This window comes from Cnephaeus nilssonii, assembly GCF_951640355.1.
Source record: "Cnephaeus nilssonii genome assembly, chromosome: 13".
Taxonomy (NCBI): domain Eukaryota; kingdom Metazoa; phylum Chordata; class Mammalia; order Chiroptera; family Vespertilionidae; genus Cnephaeus; species Cnephaeus nilssonii.
This window is the reverse complement of record NC_137084.1, coordinates 57079904-57100535: the sequence shown is the minus strand read 5'-3', so window position 1 is coordinate 57100535 and position 20632 is coordinate 57079904. Positions and strand designations below refer to the sequence as shown.

The window sequence follows — 20632 nt, the reverse complement described above, 5'->3', positions numbered from 1 at the left end:
CAATAGCAACTGTGGTAAAAAACAAACAAACAAACAAACAAAAAACTTTCATATTTTTCTTTTTTTAAATATATTCTTATTGATTTCAGAGAGGAAGGGAGACAGGAGACAGAAACATCAAGGATGAGAGAGAATCCTTGATCAGATGCCTCCTGCCTGCCTCCTACTGGGGATCAAGCCCACAACCAAGCATGTGCCCTTGACTGGAATCCAACGCAGGACCCTTCAGTCTATAGGCCAACACTCTATCCACTTAGCCAAACCGGCTAAGGCCCCAAAATTTTTCTTAAAGGCAACTATCCTACCTCCAGCCAATCCAATCTTCCCCTCCCCAGTTCCAAGGGTCCTGAGAGACAGTTTCACAGAGCAAAAGCACAGGTCATTGGCTTAGGGGAGTCCCTATTGCCTCGATCAGATAGAAGTTGAGAGTAAAATTTCTCACCTCAGAAAACTCAGTCCAATCCAGTGTGCCCTCCAGAGCCTGGTCATCTCATTATTTATTTCAAGAGCATTAATTCCATGGAATTTCTCTGGAGGGTAGATTTGTGGTATAGAGGAGAGCCAGATGTTCCACACAAGATCTCTTCTTTCCAACTAGACCTAATTTCTTTTGTGGAGGGAAGGAGAGGGAGATGAAAATGAAAAGGGACAGAGAGAAAAGTCCCTTAATTTGGTGTCAGTGCCAAGGACTATGGTTGGGAAATTCTCTATCTCACCATTTAGAAGTGAACAAAGCTCAGTTGGAGAGAGTCAGAGGCTAGAGTTGCTGTCCTCGCATTCTACATCTATTTCTTCACTGCTGGAGTCTGAGGACGCACTGCTTTCTGCCTTTCCGCCATCTTCCTTATTTTCATCGGATCTCTGCGAAGTCTCTGATGACTCCATCCCTGGAGCCTGAAGCTCCTGCTCCTGTGCAAGCCCTTCTTGCCGAGTCCGTGCTGATGGAGACTGCACATGTGTCCTGATGATCTTGGGGTCCGGGCCTCCACGCATGTTCATGATCTTACGCTTCCCAGAGGCTCTCTCTCTGTAGGCAGCGTACTCTTCAGGAGACAGACTCTTGAGCCAGTGCTCCAGATCCACCTTGTACTGTTTCTGCAGCTCCTCAGCCTGCTGCTTATAACGCTCCCTCTGGCTCCTTGGGACGCGCTGCCAGCGTCTGCTAATCTCCACCATGCGCTCCCTCAGGGGCAGGCCTTGCAGCTCCCTACTGGACCACAAATCCTGGTGGAACTTCTGGTATTCGTTCATGGGGGGCTTCTCAGGCTCTCCACGGAATTTTATCTCCTCCCAAAAATCATTTTCTGGGGAAGACTTCAGTTCTTTCCCATGTCCCTGAAACTTCTTGGGGGCTCTGGTTGAGCTCCTTTTGAGGACAACAGAGGTCTTTGAGTTCTGCACTAGATCAGGGTGGTCTTTCCTGAACTGAGCCAATTTCCCCCCATATTCCTGTTTCTCTTTCTGGAAATCTTCAATATATTTCAGCTTCATCTCCTCTGGGAGCTTCTTGTATTTCTCAGACATTACCTTGGTCAGCTCCTGGTTGTTGAGTTTGGGGTGCATTTGGGAATACTTGAGCCGCTTCTCCTTGAAGAAGCGGAGGTAAGGAGTCAGGGGCTGCTTGGGCATGTCTGGATGTTTCTTGCACCTTTTGCTTTTTTTGGAATTTTTAACATGTTCCTTAGCTTCCAGGACTAATTCTTTCAGAGTGCGAATCTTTCTCAATTTATAAGAACTCTCTAACCATTTGAGTTTGCACATTTCTCCAGAAAAATCTTTAAAAGCTACTTTTCCCCAGTCCATATGTGACTGGGTTGTTTTGAATGTGTGATTGTCATTGGGTGGAAGGTTATTTTCCATTCTTTCCAGTAGCTGTGCAATGTCTTCTTCACACCAGTTATCTTGGCTATTAGACAATGCCATCTCTAAATCTTTGGGTCACTTGTATGGTCCTAGCTGTTTAAACACCTTAGCAGGATCTCAAACTTCTTTACTCTCAATACTCCCCTGGTGAATTATGTCCAAATGTGTGATTTTATGTTTCTGTGGAGATAGAAAAGTTACTCTTCAATGCAATAAATGAGATGATCACATGCCACTTAGGCTATGTTCCTTCTATAATTTAATTTATAAATGAAAACTGGCTCACCCTGGAAATGAAATTAAGATGAACTTTAAAATGCTTCATTTGCAATATTAAACATCCTCAAGCTCAAAAAAATTAAAAATTAAAGAAAGGCAGAAAAAGAAAAAGAAAGAAGAAAAAAATAACATTTCTCTCAAGTTCTATCCTAGCATGCCTTTTCATTTGTCTTACCACAGCTTGTCTTAATTACAAGTGAACCAAACAAATAACCAGCAATTCATTCAACAGGCATAGGATAAAAGAAAGGATGGGGGAGGTAAAAATATTATAATGAAAGAGAAATACCTAAAATGGAAAGGACTTTAAAACAACAGTAAAATAGGCTACAGATATATTAGAATGGCCAAAATTCACCTGTGTAACCTAACCACCCATTAGTCATTTAGATATCTAGGTTATGTTATCAGATAAATTGTCCTGGCATAACAGTGTTTGTGTTCAAGTAACCCTTATTTTTCTTTTATTTTTTAAATATGTTTTTATTGATTTATTAGAGGGAGGGAGGGAGGGAGAGAGAGAGAGAGAGAGAGAGAGAGAGAGAGAGAGAAACATCAATGTGAAAGAGAATCATTGATTAGCTGTCTTTTGCATGCCCCCTACTGAAGATTGATCCTGCAACCTGGGCATGTGCCCTTGACAGGAATCAAACCTAAGACCCTTCATTTTGCAGGCCAACAATCTATGCACTGAGCCAAACCAGCTAGGGCACCCTTATTTTTCTTAATAGTCCCAAAGCCCAAACCTAGCAATGCTGGCAATTCATATATGTCAAAAAGAAACTGTAGAGACCTTCCTTTACGTTAAAAGAAATATAACCGATGTCATTATAAATGGGGAATTCTTAGTAGAATTGTCTTTAAAGTCAGAGATAAGAACAAGGATAGTCATTAACACTGCTTCTGTATAATAGTCTTAGCTGTGACAATTTATAAAAATGATGGGTGTGGAGATGAGAAAAGAAAACAAATGAAATGATTGGAAATAAAAATATAATACTGTTCATGTTAGAATATCTGTAGGGGATGACTATATTATACAAAAAAAAACTATATACCAATAAATCTTTGGGATAAAAAACAGGAAAGAGGCAGAAAAAAATGTTTTTAACATTAAAAGACATTTTGAAAGCCCTGCCTGGTGTTTTCAGTGGTTAGAACATCAGCCCACCAACCAAGGGTCTCGAGTTTGATTCCCACTCAAGGACAGATAACTGAGTTTTCGTTATCTCCCCATCCCCGATCAGGAAGCATGAAGCAACCAGTCAATGTGTTCCTCTCACATCAGTGTTTCTCTCTTTCCCCTTCTCCTGACCTCCCTTCTACGATCTCTGAAAATTGATAGAAAGTTTTGTCTTCAAGTTAGGATTTAAAACAAAGAAGACTTTTTGAAAGCTACAAAGTCCTGAGTGTTCTGGCACCTGTATAACGCATTCCACTTTTGTTTCTTATTCCTTCCAGATTCAACGGCTCTTTTTAGTCACTTGAACTTGTTACACCCCGTACTTCAGGATCCATACCTAAAGACACCCTCATTTCCCCCAAGCTGTCTTCAAATGCCACTTCCTTATCCTAGCCTAAGTTTACATTTCACTGTACCCCTCCCCTTTTTTCCTTCATAGCATTAACCCAGATTGTAACTAAAATTCCTATAGCTATTTATGCAATGCTTTGCTCCATAACTATAGCCTTCATGAGGATAGGAATGAGGTCTGTCTTGATCATGGCTGCTTCTTGGTACCTAGCACAAGCTGTAAATAAATAAGCAATGAAATGCAGTCAAACCTCGTCTCCCATCTCAAACAGTTTGTTTCTTAACCAAGCTGTTCATAGAAAAAATGTCTTGGTTGTGGAACCAAAACTTCTGTTTTCAACGGGACAAATCTTTCATGCTGATACCCCAGAGTGACAAAGTGTCTCTCAGGCAACAAACAAAGGAGAGAATGCTTTTGTTGTTGGCCAAAATCTATAATTAGCACAATTTTAAAACATAAAGAGGCCATCCAAAGTGCTAATGTTGCCCTGGCTGGTTTGGCTCAATGGATAGAGCATCAGCCTTGGGACTGAAGGGTCTGGATTCCAAACCAGTTAAGGGCAAATGCCAGGGTTTGGGGCTCAATTTCTGGAGGGGGCATGCAGGAGGCAGCTAGTCAATGATTCTCTCTTATCATTGATGTTTCCATCTCTCCCTCTCTCTTCCTCTCTGAAATAAACAAAAATAAATGTTTTAAAAAAGAAAGAAAAAAGGAAAGAGTGCTAATGTTGCTAAGGGTGTGAAAGTACTCACAGAACCATCACAGGCAACCAAATAGATATAACAGCTGTTGTTGATTGGATAAACAAAAAGCACTTGGCTGTTGATAGCATTTCTAGGCAGTGAAACAGGGAAAATTCGTTTAAGGCTGGTCCAGGGTGGTTTGATAAATTTAAGAAAAGAAGTGCTTATTATTTTTTTTAATATATATCTTATTGATTTTTTATAGAGAGGAAGGGAGAGGAATAGAGTTAGAAACATCGATGAGAAACACCGATCAGTTACCTCCTGCACACCTCCACTGGGGATGTGCCTGCAACCAAGGTTCATGCCCTTGACCAGAATCGAACCTGGGATCTTTCAGTCCGCAGGCCGACGTTCTATCTACTGAGCCAAACCAGTCAGTGCTTATTTATAAGCAGTACATTAGACATGTGCTGCATGTAAGAAAGGTTAAAACAGGGAATCATTTGGGGTCTGAGACAGATTAATTTAATTTTGGCTCACTGGGAAAAATTCTTCCTTATGGGAAAAAGTGATATGGTTTTTTACCAAATTGTTTCTCAAACAGCCTTCTAGAATGAATTAAGTTTGAAAATAAAGTTCCACTGTAATGTAAGAATGCTTTCATATGTATCATTCACAGTATTGAATAACATTTAGAGAATAAAAGATATGTTTTAAATTACAGTGACAATAATCTCAAATCAAACTGTCATTCTCACCCTGACTTCATGGCTCAGTGGTTGAATGTTGATCTATGAACCAGGGGGACACGGTTTGATGCTAGGCACATGCACAGGTTGCCAGCTTGATCCCAGTAGAGGGTACATGAGAAGTAGCTAATCCATAATCCTCTCCTATCATTGATGTATTTATCTCTCTCTCCCTCTCCCTTCTGCTCTGAAATCAGTAAAAGTATATTTTATAAAAATATATATAATTCTCTAGTTGATATTAATTTAGACTATCTTTAATGTGATTTCAGGGAAGCATACAGTATATATATCTTAAACTAACAGTATTTTAGTCTCATATCTTTCATTTATGTATGACTTCTACTCATTGCCTGTTCTCAATAGTTACTGGCTAAATAAAAGTATTATTATTAATCCATGTTTAGATTCTCTAGTTCAAAGACCCAGAATAGCTGCAGCAATCCTGAAAAAAAGAGAATAAAGTTGGAGGGATCACAATACCAGATATCAAACTATATTATCAATCTACTGTTCTCAAAACTGCCTGGTACTGGCACAAAAACAGACATATAGACCAATGGAACTGAACAGAGAACCCAGAAATTGACCCAAGTCATTATGCTCAATTAATATTTGACAAAGGAAGCAAGAGCATACAATGGAGTCAAGATAGTCTTTTCAATAAATGGTGCTGGGGAAATTGGACAGATACATGCAAAAAAAAATGAAACTAGACCACCAACTTACACCATACACAAGAATAAACTCAAAATAGATAAAGGACTTAAACATAAGATGGGAAATGATAGATATCTTAGAAGAGTCCATAAGCAGCAAAATAGCAGATATATGTCATACCAATATCTTTACCAATACAGCTCCTAGGGCAATAGAGACTAAGGAGAAAATAAATAAATGGGAATACATCAAAATAAAAAGCTTTTACACAGCAAAAGAAACCATCAACAAAACAAGAGAACCCACTGCATGGGAGAACATATTTGCCAATATTATATCCGATAAGGGTTTAATCTCCAAAATTTATAGGGAACTCATACAACTTTAAAAAAGGAAGATAACCCAATCAAAAAAATTGGCAAAGGACCTAAATAGACACTTTTTGAAAGTGGACATACAGAAGGCCAAGAAACATATGATAAGTCAGTCACTAGTCATCTGAGAGATGCAAATCAAAATGACAATGAGGTAACATCTCACACATGTCAGAATGGCTATCATCAACAAACAAGTGGAGAAAAAAAAGGAACCCTGGTGCACTGCTGGTAGGAATGCAGACTGGTGCAGCCACTGTAGAAAACAGTATAGAGTTTCCTAAAAAAATTAAAAATGTCACTCCCATTTGACCCGGTAATCCCACTGCTAGGAATATAACCCAAGAAATCAGAAACACCAATGAGAAAGGACATATGCACCCCTATGTTCATAGCAGCACAATTTATAATAGCTAAGATTTGGAAACAGCAGATGAGTAGATTAAAAAACTGTGGTACATCTACACAATGGAATACGACACTGCTGTAAAAAAGAAAGAACTCTTATCATTCACAACAGCATGGATGGACCTGGAGAGCATTATGCAATTCGAAATAAGCCAGTCAGAGAAAGATAAATATCACATGATCTCACTCATTTGTGAAATATAATGAACAACATAAACTGATGAACAAAAATAGATCCAGAGACATAGAAGCATCTAAAAGATTGTCAAACCTCAGAGGGAAGGCAGGGGAGGGTGTGTTTGGGGGTGGGGGTTAGGAGATCAACCAAAGGACTTTGTATGCATGCATATAAGCATAATCAATGGACACAGACAGTAGGGAGTGAGGGCATATGCTGGGGGTGGGAGCAGCTGGGAAGATGTCAATGGGGGGAAAGGGAGACATATGTAATACTTTAAACAATAAATAAATTTTTTTTAAAGATTCTCTAGTTCATAATTTTTCAACATCATAAATATTGAGATACATCGGAAGATGGTGGCATAGATCAATGCTGGTACTCACCACCTCCCAAACACACCAAAATTACAACTAAAATACAAAACAACCATTATTCAGAACCACCTGAAAGCTGGCTAATTGTAAGTCTTACAACTAGAGAAGTGAAGAAGAAAGCAAATAAAGACTGGTAGGAGGGGTGGAGGTACAGAACAGGCTGGTCCAACACCCATTTGTGGCTTGTTTTTAATCGTGAGGGTTAAACGGGAGGCCTCCTTTGAGAAGCAAGGGGTCCCAACCACATACCAGACCCCTAGCCCAATTAAAAATGAAACTGCCTTATGAGCCAGTGATTCCATTTCTGGGAATATATCCGAAGAAACCCAAAACACTAATTCTAAAGACGTAGCCTATCAATGATTCTCTCTCATCACTGATGTTTCTGTCTCTCTCCCTTTCCCTTCCTATCTGAAATCAATAAAAATATATTTTTTAAGAAAAGTGTGGCTCAATTGGTTGGGCTTTGTCATGGGCACCAAGGGATTACAGGTCCTATTCCAGTCAGGGCACATGCCTAGGTTTATGTAGAGGCCATGTAGGATTCATGTGTCACTCTCATCTCTCTCTCTCTCTCTCTCTCTCTCTCTCTCTCTCTCTCTCTCTCTCTCCCCACATCCTCTTTCTTTAAAAATCAATTAAAAATACCTTTAAAAAAAACAAAAGCTGTGGTACATTTGGATGGACCTGAAGTGTATTATTTTGTGAAATAAACCAGTCAAAGAAAGACAAATACCACATGATTTCAATCACATGTGGACTCTAATGAACAATATAAACTAACAAAGTGGAGACAGACTCATGGATACAGAGAACAGACTGGCAGCTGTCGGATGGGAGGGGGGTTAGGGTGAGAAGGGTGAAGGTATTAAGCAAAGAAACAAAAGAAAGACTCCAGACACAGACAACAATATGGTGATTGCCAGAGTGAAGGGGGCTGGAGGTGGGTGGAGTTATAAGAAAGTAAAGGGTGGATAAATGGTACTGGAAGGAGACATGACTTGGGGTGCTTAACACATAACACAATATGCATACGATGAATTAAGAGAATTGCATACCTGACACCTACATAATTCTATTAGTCAATGTCACCCAAATAAATTCAATTAAAAAACAACAACACACACATGAAAACAAAATGTAAGCATAACATTGAATAAGGAATAATATAAAAGAAAAATACAAGCAAATTAGTTAGAGCCCAGCCACTCATTTCCTAGGAAAATATACACATTTTGATATATAATTACAGATAGGTGTTTAAAGAGCATGTCAGAGAAAAAGAATAGCCTCTATGGTATGTTCTTACCTGGTATTTGAAGAATGATGTTATTACAGATTTATTGAGAAAGGGTGGTCAGATTCTTCGGATCCTTTGATGAGGGGATGTTTCCTTCTCCACTGTAGCTCTCTTGGGACTGTGTTAATATTCCAACCACAAAATTTTCGTGATCCCCTTTTTTTTGATGCTAGAAGGCTGCTTCCTTTTCTTAAATGTGATTTTTCTTCTTAAGAGGATTAGGCTAACACCCTCGGTGTTAGTCGTGGGTGTTTCCCAGACCTCTTGGAGAGTAACTGAGTGAGCTGAATGTGAAGTGGTAGGGGAGCAAGAAACAGTGAATGAAGAATCTTTTTCCTAAGGCTGTCCTAAAGGAAACTATTGACAATTGCTACTGATTTTTCTACATCACAATCACATGCCCTTCCTTTCCAGCTTTCTCTAGACTTTCTGCGTATCTTGTTGTAAAGGTATTTCCTGATTTTCTTAACTACAAAAAATGATGACTTTAAGGTCCCTCTTTAAAACAAGGGCATACAGCCCTAACCAGTTTGGCTCAGTGGCTAGAGTGTCTCAAGGGTTCCAGGTTCGATTCCAGTCAAGGGCATGTATCTTGGTTTCAGGCACATCCCCAGTAGTAGGTGTGCAGGAGGCAGCTGATCGATGTTTCTAACTCTCTATCCCTCCCCCTTCCTCTCTGTAAAAAATAAATAAAATATATTTTAAAAAAACAACAAACAAACAAGGGCATACTTACAGATTTCAGAGCCACCCAAAGTTTAAAAGATTTAGAAGTCGAAAAGACCAATCTGTATCAGGTGACTGGAGTGATGAGCCAAAGTTCTTAAAAGTATTGCCTTCAAAATGACAAAAGCTGCCCTATCTGGTTTGGCTCAGTGAATAGAGCTTCTTCCTGGGGACCGAAGAATCCCGGGTTCGATTTCGGTCAAGGGCAGGCTTGGGTGCAGGCTCCTCCCTGGCCTAGGTCCTGGTTTGGCTCCTGCAGGAGGCAACCAATCGATGTGTTTCTTTCACACCAATATTTCTCTGTCTTTCTCACTTTTACTCTCTCTAAAAATCAATTGAAAAATATGCTCAGGTGAGGATTAAAAAAATAATAATAACAGCCTCCCATGTAAGACTCAGTGGTTAGACCATGGGTCCTCAAAGTGTCTACAGTTCAATTCCTGGTTAAGGGCACATACCTGGGTTCCAGGTTCAATCCTTGGACATGGTCTCTGTGGAAATATGCAGGAGGCAACAGATCTTGATCGATCGATTGATCTCTCTCTCTCTTTTCTTCCCTTCCTCCCTCCCTCTCCCCGCCCTTCCACGCTCTCTAAAAATCAATGAAAAAATACCCTTGGGTGAGGATTAACAACAACAACAAAAAGACAAAATCTAGTTAATCTGTCAAAGAAAGCACTCTTCCATGACAGATTAAGATTTAAAAAAAAAGACACCTCAGGGAACATAATTTCATGTTTTCAAAGACCTTTGTTAGAATCGCTAATTGATAAAACAATCTTTTCTATCTTTTATTAAGTTATAAATAAAAGTCAGCCCCAGCAGTATGGTTCAGTGGTTGAGTGTTGTCCCAGGAGGTCCCTAGTTTGACTCCTGTGTTGCAGGCTTAATTCCCAGGATGGGGCACGTAGGAGGCAAACGACTGATGTTTCTCATCAATGTTTCTATATCTCTCTCCCTCTCCCTCACTCTCTCTGAAATCAATAAAAACTTATTTAAATTTAAAAAATTAAATTAAATTAAACCCATGATGTATAGAAATTTAGATAAAAATGCAGCCTGTGAGAGCTGGTTTGTTGTAAAATCAGTGATTTATAGCATCAGCCCTCAGACTGAAGCGTCTCTAGTTCAATTCTGGTCAAGAGCATGTACCTCCCTTGCAGGCTCAATCCTCCAGACCTGTATATCTCACTGCGAAGTTTTTCTCTCCCCACTTCTTTCCATTCTCTCTAAAAATCAATGGAAATATGTCCTCGGGTAGGGATTAACAAAAACAAAATAATTCTTAGGTGATATGATTTTATACTAATTCTGATATATAGACATTTAGATAGAAAGGCAGGTCATTAGGGCTGGTTTGCTGTAAAATCAGTGACTCTTGATTAGATTATGTTTATAGAGGTTATTTAAAGAGATTAGCTAAGGTGTGAAATTAATCCTGTCTAAAGACCTCTGAAATATAATCCTTAGAAGAAATAGGTGTGGCCTTTAGAGACACACTACAAGGACACTCAGGGAGCCCAACACAGTCTTCTCCAGAACAGAGTGTCTTGAGAACTCACCTGGCTGGGGAGACTTCTGGAAGAGACTGCCAACACACATAAAGGCTTGATCCCTGAGCTGAACTCTTCCTATTTTTCCTGCTACAGAAAGCCCTGGAGACCCTGGATCTGCTCCTTAGGTGAGTGCACAATTGGCCATATTGGGGTTTCTACAACTTTCCTAAAGAAAAACAAAAGAATTCCTAATTTCAATTAATCACCAAACTGAGTTTGTTTCTATCAAGTAACGTTGTTTTCCACCTTAGTGAAAATTATTCCATGTTTGTTTGGGGATGAATATTAATTTTTGTTATCTTATATATTCCTTACTTATTCCTATAGTTTATAAGGATTTAGAAAGTAGTGCTCAGGTATCTTGTGGATTAATGCATGGCATAGATTTAAAAAACATGTTTAAGAAATGTTTGATTCTATATGCATTACACATTACAGTCTCCTTTGTATACATGTGAGAGGTATAAGTTACAATATATATAACTAGATAACACATTCAGTGATTTAAGGAGAATATTGTTTTAAAGTTAAATAAATGTCTGAAGAAACATGAGTTTTCTGACTTATATTTTAAAGAATGTAGGTAATGATTGGCCTGGCACTGGACATATAAGAAATATGAGGAGTTTGGGAAACATCTATTTAACTAATAAGAACATGAGGACCCAGTGTTAAGTGAAATGCATTTTTAAAAGCATGCTTTATTGTTTTGTGCTGATTATTATTATTTTAAATATGTTTTTATTGATTTCAGATAGGAAGGTAGAGTGAGAGAGAGATAGAAATATCAATGATGACAGGGAATCATTGATGGGCTGCCTCCTGTACACCCTATACTAGGGATCAAGTCCACAACCTGAGCATGTGCCCTTGACTATAATTGAACCTGGGACCCTTCAGTTAGCAGTCCAAGGCTCTTATCTACTGAGCCAAACAATCTAGGGCAGTGCTGATTATTATTATTAGTAGCAGGGAAAACGGCAGAGGTGCTAGCCTCCATTGAGCAACCTCAGTTCTTGAGTTCTGGCTAAGAGAAGAATTCGGAGGTAAGACTCAAACTATAAGAGAAAGTTTATTTAATAAGTCACAGCAGTAGACAAAATGAGCCATAAAAGAATTGTGCTCAGAAAACATGTTGCCGCAAAAAAAGAAAAGAAGGGTCCTTTGACATTAGTGGGGAGAGAGAGAGAGAGAGGGAGGCACCTTGGGAAATGAAAGAAGGTAGAGGTTTGGGCTTACTCCAGAGCGGGAAGGTGAAGAGAGGGTTACAGAGAGAGAAAGAAAAAGAAAGAGCAGTCTCTGGGGAATGAAGGGGGTGGAGAAAGGCCATTCTGTGCTCCATAAAGAGATCTATGCTGGTCCTCCATCTTGAGGGCTTTTATTATATTTTTTGTTAATCCTCCCTCAAGGATATTTTTTCCACTTGTTTTATTTATTTATTTATTTATTTATTTGAGGCCTGATGCACGAAACTGCGTGCAATACTACGCCTTCCTTCCCCCAGCATCCAGGACCCAGGCATCCCTCCGTTTGCTGGCAGGCACCTGAGACCTGGGCTTCCCTCTCAGCCCTGCTTCATCCAGAAGGAGAGAAGGATGTTTGGAAGGATGTCCAGGCTAATTAGCATATTAAGCTTTTATTATTGTAGATATTTATATTGAGTGGAAGTAAGGAAGAGAGATGGAGAGAGAGAAACATCAATGGGAGAGAGACACATAAGTTGGATGGTTGTCTCCAGCATGAGCCCTGACTGGCAGCCTGGATTAAGCCTGCAACCAAGACATGTGCCCTTGACCAGAATGGAACCTGAGACCTTTCAGCCTGAGGCTGAGGCCTGAACCACTGAACCAAACTGACTAGGTACTGAGGGCTTTTATATGAGATCAGGAGAGGTTCTCAATATAATATTTACCTACTTTCCCACTGTCTCCTCAGGGTCCTGGTCTCCACTGATTGGTTGGCACAGGGGAGGGGTCATTAGTCATTGCAGCTGGTCCTGGTGTTAGCCATGGCTTCACTCTGCTTGGTTTTGTTGCTTTTCTGAGACACAGCTGAGGCCTAGATGCCATCTCTAGGGCTTAATGCTTTAAGGAGTGGTAGAACAAGGGCTTGTAGTTTTTGCCCCATTACTGGGCACCCAGGGTTCTCACCCTGGTGACCCTATGCAACTGGTCCAACTCTTCTCATGCCTATCCACCTACCACAATTATGATTATATCCATAATCTTATCATAATCTTATCACAAGTAGTGCTAGATAATCATTATTGAAGACTTCAAATAAAACAATTCTCTTTAATTTTTTGTTTCTTTGATTAATTGATATTGCTAATAAAGAGAAGAGGGCTAATAAAGCACGTTGGAATAATCATGTGAGTAGAGTCTGAGATTCTGATGATTTTTGACAACGTTTAGTTTCCTCTTCATTACTCTTAAGGTATTCACATACTGTTTTGTATAAATCAAAAAAGTTGCCAGGCCAGTGTGGTTCAGTTGGTTAAATAGAGCAACATCCCATGCACTAGGAGATCTCCAATTTGATTCCTGGCCAGGACATATACCCAGGTTGTGGACTCAATCCCCATTGGGACATGTGCAGGAGGCAACCAGTCAATGTTTCTCTCTCATCAATGCTTCTCTCTCTCTCTCATTCTCTCTCAAAAATCATTTTTTAAGCACATGTAAAAAAAGAAAATATATTAGTTGGATTCCATCAAATGTTTTGGGATGTGGATTCTGATTGAGATGAAAAATCACATCCAAGGTGAAGTGCCTGACAATTACATAATAATGAAAACTGAAGTAAAATACCTTGAGCTAAGTCAATGACTGGCATTGAGTGTTAGATAAAATATTAGAGCATGCAGGACCCAGAACCTGGAATTGTAAATTATTCAAAATACCTGAAACTCAAGCTATTTGGAGAAAATAAGACCTCAGCAAATTGAGGTTCTTTCTTAAGCAGAAGAAAAGGGTGTAGGAGGTGGATAGTGTTGTTTAGAAAGCCAAGAATAGTGTCAACAGGTTGTTGGAGCTTTCCTGTGTCTGCTTTCTGTTTGTGTCACATGCCTATCAAGCTTACTTCTGCTCTGGACACACTGTTATTGAGTCACAACCTGAGTCACATTTTCCTTAGATCTTTGTATCCCCAGGGCAGAAGAATAAACTCCTGTTTTGTTCCCTCAGAAAAATGGACTCAGCCCTCCCACAAAACTTCCAGAAAGAGCTCACCTGTGCCATCTGCCTGAATTACTTTATAGACCCAGTCACCATGGGCTGTGGGCACAGCTTCTGTTGTTCGTGTCTCTATGTATCCTGGGAGAAAGCAGAAAGCCCTAGTTGTCCTGTGTGCAGGAAACCATCAGAGCAGAAAATCTTCAAAACCAATATTACCCTGCAAAATCTGGTGTCCATGGCCAGAAAAGCCAGTCTGCGGCAATTCCTGAGCTCTGTGGACAATAGGTGTGAGCTGCACCAGGAGACAAAGCAGATCTTCTGTGAAGATGACAGGAGCCTGCTCTGTTTGCACTGCTCCAGCTCTCAGGAGCACGAGGCCCACAGACACTGCTCCTTGGAAGAGGCTGCTGAGGAACACAGGGTGAGTGGTGCCCCTCAGAGCACCTTGAATGCTGGAGGAGAGTACAGCAAAGAGATGAGGATTCAATCTTCTCCTCCCTAAGTGCATTGATACATACTTAAGAACCATTAATTAAGCTGTGAGGAAATGCACTGGTTTACCTGTCTTCATGGACATTGCATTTAATGGGAGAGTAATTAAGTTAAGGATCATCATTACTTTGATGATGCAGCATTGTACTCAAGGCACTGGAAAGCTCTCATGGAAGAGTCAGTGGTGTGAAAACTACAAATACTGGAAGGATTTCCAATGGAGACCATATTTGCTAACACTGATAAAGATGTCAGAGAAAATACAGTGGAATTTGGAACAGACAAGTATCACTAGCTTCAAATTCTGACCAACTGAGAAGTAGTTGTGCTAAGTAAAATCTTTATCAGTTTCTCTAGACAAATTTCTATGTTGTATCAGGTGGTTCTTCAAGCTAAAACCTAAAATGTATCATTAGTGAGGGCAAATAGGGAAAAATCATGATCCTTCTCTACTTAAAGTACTTTTGTCTAATATCCCTTGATTAATGCCTTCATTTAGGATCTGAAACCTAAATGTATTTGCTTCTCTGGTGCTAAAATTCAATTTATTTTGTTTTACAGAGGAAGCTCTCCAACCAAATGAGATCTTTATGGGAAAAGATTCAAGAAATTCAAAAAACTCTCAATAAAGATGGCAGAATACCTGTCTATTGGATGGTAAGTATGAGACTGCATTTCCCTGTGAATCAGGCTGACATAGACATTACAGGGAGAGGACCTAAGAACAGCAATTTAAGGTGTGTGCCTACATGGTGAGAAGTGAGAGTGCATGAGCTAGAGAATAATATTGCTTTAAGTAGAAGAAAATATAACATGTTAAACTAAAAGAAAAATGAGGAAAAGAAGTAAAGAATAGAAAGAACTGAGACTGGAGAGAGAGTGTGAATCCATAACTTTTGGGAGAGAATGCACAATGGAATGATTATAGTTCTTTAGAACAAAAAAACAATACAGGAGCCTGTGGTCTTAGATGGAGGACAGTAGCCCATCCATAGAGAAAAGGGCGGCAGAGAAAAGGGCCTGGAGAATGGATGTTAGTTTGAGGGCAGGTGGTGAGGATTTCAGGGAGGTCTTTTCTGATGGCTTCAAATCCCTGGGGAAAGAAGAGCATGGGGAAAGGCAATGCTGTGCTCCATAAAGAGCTGTGCTGAGTTCTCAGGCAATGGAGTAGGGAGGTTTTGTCACCAGAGATGAATTTAGTGACGCAGAGACCAGAATGTTGCATATAATGACCATAAACGTCCATAGCTGGCTTGCAGTCTTGAGAAAAAGAATGTAAAAGAAATTATGAATGAGAAGCTTTTCTCCAGTTCCTTCAGGCACTCATGAAGTGGGAGGAGGTGTTTTGAGGAAAGGGAAGGATTAAGGCTGTTGGTATAGCTTATAAGAATGAAACATAAATGAAGGAAAGAAGAATAACCTGAATTTAGGGTGGTGAAACTTATTGGTAGAGAACAGCATCGGTGAATGAGATGCTGTTTAAGTGGTGGAGGGTAAGGTCAGCCCTTGTATGTGATCTAAGAAATCTATCTCTCTGCAGGCTTATCTCTATAAACGCCAAGATGAAACCAGGGCTTTTTATGAGACACTCCAACTGGTTCTCCGCGAGGAAGACAAAAAAAATTTAGAGAGACTTATTGATGAAGAGTCAAAGTTGTCTGAGCAACTGAAGAAATGTCAAGCCGAAATGATTGAAAAGAGGATAAGCCTAAGAGCAATGTATGATGAGCTCATGGACATGTGTCTGAAACCAGATGAAGAGATGCTCAAGGTAGGAACTGAGCATGTGCCTGGGAATTTTTTATATCATCAGAAGACTTTGATTCCCCTCATTTATTTGGTACCAAAGATTGATGTCTTCATCTCCTGCATCTATTGTAGAGAGGGTCTCCCCATTGGGAATGATATAGATAAGCTGCTATTCCTCGCCTAATTATAAACAATGAAGTTTTATGGAACTGTGATGTTGAAAATTCCCTATGGAACATATTCCTTCTTAAAATCTCCTTTTATTTCTTGCTTTACTAAACAGAAGATGAAAAACTTATTCAAGTACTTTTAATTTTGATCTGCAAGTGGGCGATATAGAGACATTTGGCAAAAGCTCCTATATATTTCTTCCTATTGTTGTGATACCATTGGTTTCCCTTGCCATTAATTTGGGTCATGTTACACTTTAAGAGCAAGCTTTAGGAAAGACCCTAATGCAGAAAGCTGAGAATAAGAGTAATGTAGTAACTATTCTTGTGTTCTCTTTTTTCATACTCAGTGTTCTGAATTCATCAAGAACACAAAAATCGACCAAAAGGATGGTTGTCAGAAGTGGGGGCTGAAAGAGGGAGAGGAAGACAGTACCAAATATTGTGATAAGTTCCCATGGTGACAGATAATTACTAGGATTAGTGGAAGTGATCACTCTATAAGATACAAAAATATTGACATGCTATATTGTACACCTGAAATTAATATAACCTATAAAAGAATACCAATTCTATTTGAATAAAAATTTTTTAAGTATTTGAAAAAGAATTTAGATTCTGACAACATGTTGTATCAGTATTATCTTTAGGGAAGAAAAGAAAAATGAATTTATAAGACAGTTTGCAGGTGGTGTGATTAGTATTTTTCTGAACTTCCCCAAAACCAAAGTCTGGTTGGTAAAATAGCCTATTTCTGAAGAAGTCTAAGCTTCTCTTTTCTTTCTTGACAGGAACTAGGAGACAAACTAAGAAGGTGAGTTTGGGTTTCAATGCTAACTGGGGCTCATTAGGGATGTGAAAGAGATTGCAACTACCTCTAAAATAGTGAAGACATAATTTCTCAGATTATTCTCAATTATTTGTGTGTGCATCTACGTATGCATGTTTTCCAGAATAGGACTTCCTGTTCCTTTTGACCAGAAGTTAGTATTTTCTCTTCTGTGGCTGAGGGAGTATGTGCTGTGAGGCTCAATGTAGACTTTTCTGGAACACTGGTCATTTATGGTTTAATATTTCACAGTCAATAGGAACTGAAATTGCAAAGACTAGATTTTCCCAGAATGAGGTAAGAGAGACAAGTACCTCTGAGAAATGGGACTGGTAGCTGGCAAAAAAAAAAAAAAAAAAAAAAAAAAAAAGTTAGAGAGATTCCCTAAGAATGGCACAATTCTATATCACCATTGTGAACAAAAGGATTTTGATGAAGAATGTTCAGCTGAATGATGATGCCACCAGCAGGATTAATTGCCTCTTCCTCCTGACAGGAGTGAGCAGGTGCAGGTGCACATGCCTCAGCCTCTGCAGCCAGAACTCACTGCACATCCCATCACTGGACTGATGGACAGGCTCAACCACTTCCGAGGTGAGTGTCACCCCAATGGGGGACCACGTGGCAGGGTCCTTCAGTTGGGATATGTTGTGGGTGACCTTTTCCTCTTTCTTAAACTTTATCTTACACAAGAAAATAGACTTCAATGTGGCATGTATAGTCCTATGTAGTTATGGGGTCACTATAATATAGGAAAATGATAGGTGTGACTCAGGCCTTATCAATAACTTGTAAATTTGATGTTGTTTATATGATGATAAAAAAAAATACATGCAGCCGAAACCGGTTTGGCTCAGTGGATAGAGCATCAGTCTGCGGACTGAAAGGTCCCAGGTTCGATTCCGGTCAAGGGCATGTACATTGGTTGCGGGTACATCCCCGGTAGGGAGTGTGCAGGAGGCAGCTGGTCGATGTTTCTCTCTCATCGATGTTTCTAGCTCTCTATCCCTCTCCCTTCCTCTCTGTAAAAAATCAATAAAATATATTTTTAAAAAAATACATGCACCAAAAGGATCCCACTGAACCCTATAAATATCATCACATAAAACATCAGTTGTTGACTGAGCCATAGAAAACTGGATATCAGTTCAAGGTATTCCAAATAACTGCAGTGAATTAGATTTCTAAACTATTTTTCCTTAAATAATTGTAGTAATTGGATATATAATGTGGGATTCAATTGATATTATGAAAAATAATCGCCATTCTTAAAAAAGCTAGTTGTAGAAACCCTGGTTTCTACATTGTTTATGAATATGACAATAAAATAATTTGGTGGTCAATAAGCCTATACGTAGAGCTCAACGGGAAACCTATACCTGGGAGTTTAATCTATGAGAAAGGAAGATTAAATTTTTAGGTGGAACCAGTTATGAAAGGCAGCCTATCCTTGCTTACTTAACTGGAGTATCATCAGCTGGTGTAGCACCATATCCTGAGCAAGTTATCTCCATTTATTTAGACTAAAATTATTTTTCTCCTCAAGAAGGAGTGGGAGAGATAAGATTTATTGCTATGGACTTGGCGGCACTGCCCAGGTGTCCAGCTTATAAAAAGTAACCAGCCAGAAGTAGACATGACCTTCTTCACTTTTATGATAGCCTATTTTTAGGAGGTCTTAAATATTTGTTTCTTTAGAAGATATGTTGGCATCATTTGAATCCAATATTTTCCATTCAAACCTAGTGTTGGAATTTTCTTTTTTCAGTGAGACACTAAGGTGTCCCTTTCTCTCATAGACAATTTTATTTTCAACATTGATTTGTTTGGGTTTTTTTAAAAATCCTCACCCAAGGATATTCTTTTCATTGATTTTCAGAGGAGCATGGATGGGAGGGAGGAGGGAGAGAGAGAGACCAAGAAAACCAGACAAGAGAGACACATATGGAATGATTGCCTCCCACATGCACCCCCACCATGCCAGAGATGAACCTGCAACCAGAGTACATGCCCGTGATCAGGAATCAAACACTACAAAATTTAGTCCATGGGCTGATGTTCTTATCACTGAGAAAAACTGCCTAGGGCTTAACATTGATTTTGACTGGAATATTCTCTTTTCTTCACAGTGGGAGTTTCCTTCACTGGTGAAATAACCCATGACAATATACAGTTGTTTAATGATGTGAGAAGTCTGAGGTTTATGGGTGATCTTCCACATGTGTCTCGGGATCCTGGAGCATCTAACTGTTTTGCTGCATGGGGAGCCCATGTCTTCAAATCTGGCAAACATTATTGGGAGGTGTATGTGGACAAGTCTTGGGACTGGGCTGTAGGGGTCTGTGAGGATCCCTGGATGAAAAAGAATGGCACATTGACTGAATGTAAGGACACATTTCTTCTTATACATGTGAAGGATGATAATCAAACGACTCTCTGGACCACTGCCCCGATGGCTCGTCAGTACATACAGAAACCTCTGGGGAGGGTTGGTGTGTTCCTTGATGTTGACAATAGAAGTGTAAGTTTCGTGGATGTTGCGAGGTGTTCTCTCATTAAGCATTCTTTCATTAGGCGTTCCCCATTTCAGGAGTATATAGGTGACCTGTGCAATAACAATTTCAGACCTTACATTTCACTGGCAACTCATGGGTAGGGCTAAGTTATGAACCTGCTTATGTGCCTGGGATCTCTGATGTGAGGGAGCCTTTTTAGTTGAAGCCTATTAATGATACATTATTGTCTTTTTGCTTCTTCTACTTTAATGTAACCTCTTTTTATTGTTATTCAATAGGAGGATAAGATGAAATGTAAAATTGTGTTAATTTTTTTTTTTTGGTCATTAAAATCATGCTTTATGGCTTTTTATCTAGAATATATGTACTGTGGTTTTTTGCCTCTTTTATGAGCTTGCTGGAGTAACCAAAATATATATCATTGTGCAAAATATATATCATTGAATCCAGGAATGCAGGTTTTGCACATGCTGGATATACCTGGTTATCTACATGCCATGTCAGTCTGCAACTTTTTCCCATTGGTCTGGTCACTCCTGCAAGTTTACTTACCCTCGGGGGGTGGGGAGGAAACTGAGCTGACAAGGAAGTTTCTCTGACTAGGATAGGCCTTCATTTTAGAGAACCTAGAATAGCTTGAATAACTTGTCCTTCCCCCCCCGCCCCCCCCCCCCCCCCCCCGCAACAGTAGAACGCATTGGCTAGGGCATCAGGGGCACTTAGCAAATCTTTGGAGGGGTACATTAGTAAATTACCTTACTTGAAAGGAGTTTTGCTATAAATTTTCAGGATTTGAAAGTTTATCTTAAAATTTTATGGAGTTTAAACTCCATTGATTATTCCCTTGTGTGATAAAATGGTATTTGTGTGTGTGAGACAACCACTATAGAATCTCTATTATGATAGGGACTAGGGGTGTGTGTGTGTATGTTACAACCTGGGCAGTCATACATCATTGTTAATTCAGTTAGCATCATCACCTGGGCCATGACTGATGAAATGGAAGACA

The 20632-nt window shown here is 39.5% G+C and overlaps 2 protein-coding genes across 2 annotated transcripts; one reads left to right on the top strand and one right to left on the bottom strand.

Moving 5' to 3' along the window:
• Positions 1–750: 750 nt before the first annotated feature.
• On the bottom strand, positions 751–1923 carry LOC307110164 (upstream-binding factor 1-like protein 1; the record flags this gene model as incomplete). The annotated part of the gene is made up of 1 exon (XM_079789181.1): positions 751–1923. One exon carries the CDS (start codon positions 1921–1923, stop codon positions 751–753), a length of 1173 nt encoding a protein of 390 aa, XP_079645307.1.
• A 12038-nt stretch (positions 1924–13961) lies between these two features.
• On the top strand, positions 13962–19763 carry LOC307110163 (tripartite motif-containing protein 43-like; the record flags this gene model as incomplete). Its single annotated transcript, XM_079789180.1, has 6 exons — positions 13962–14288; positions 14921–15016; positions 15900–16130; positions 17070–17092; positions 17604–17701; positions 19237–19763. 6 exons carry the CDS (start codon positions 13962–13964, stop codon positions 19761–19763), a joined length of 1302 nt encoding a protein of 433 aa, XP_079645306.1.
• Between the last annotated feature and the right edge of the window lie 869 nt (positions 19764–20632).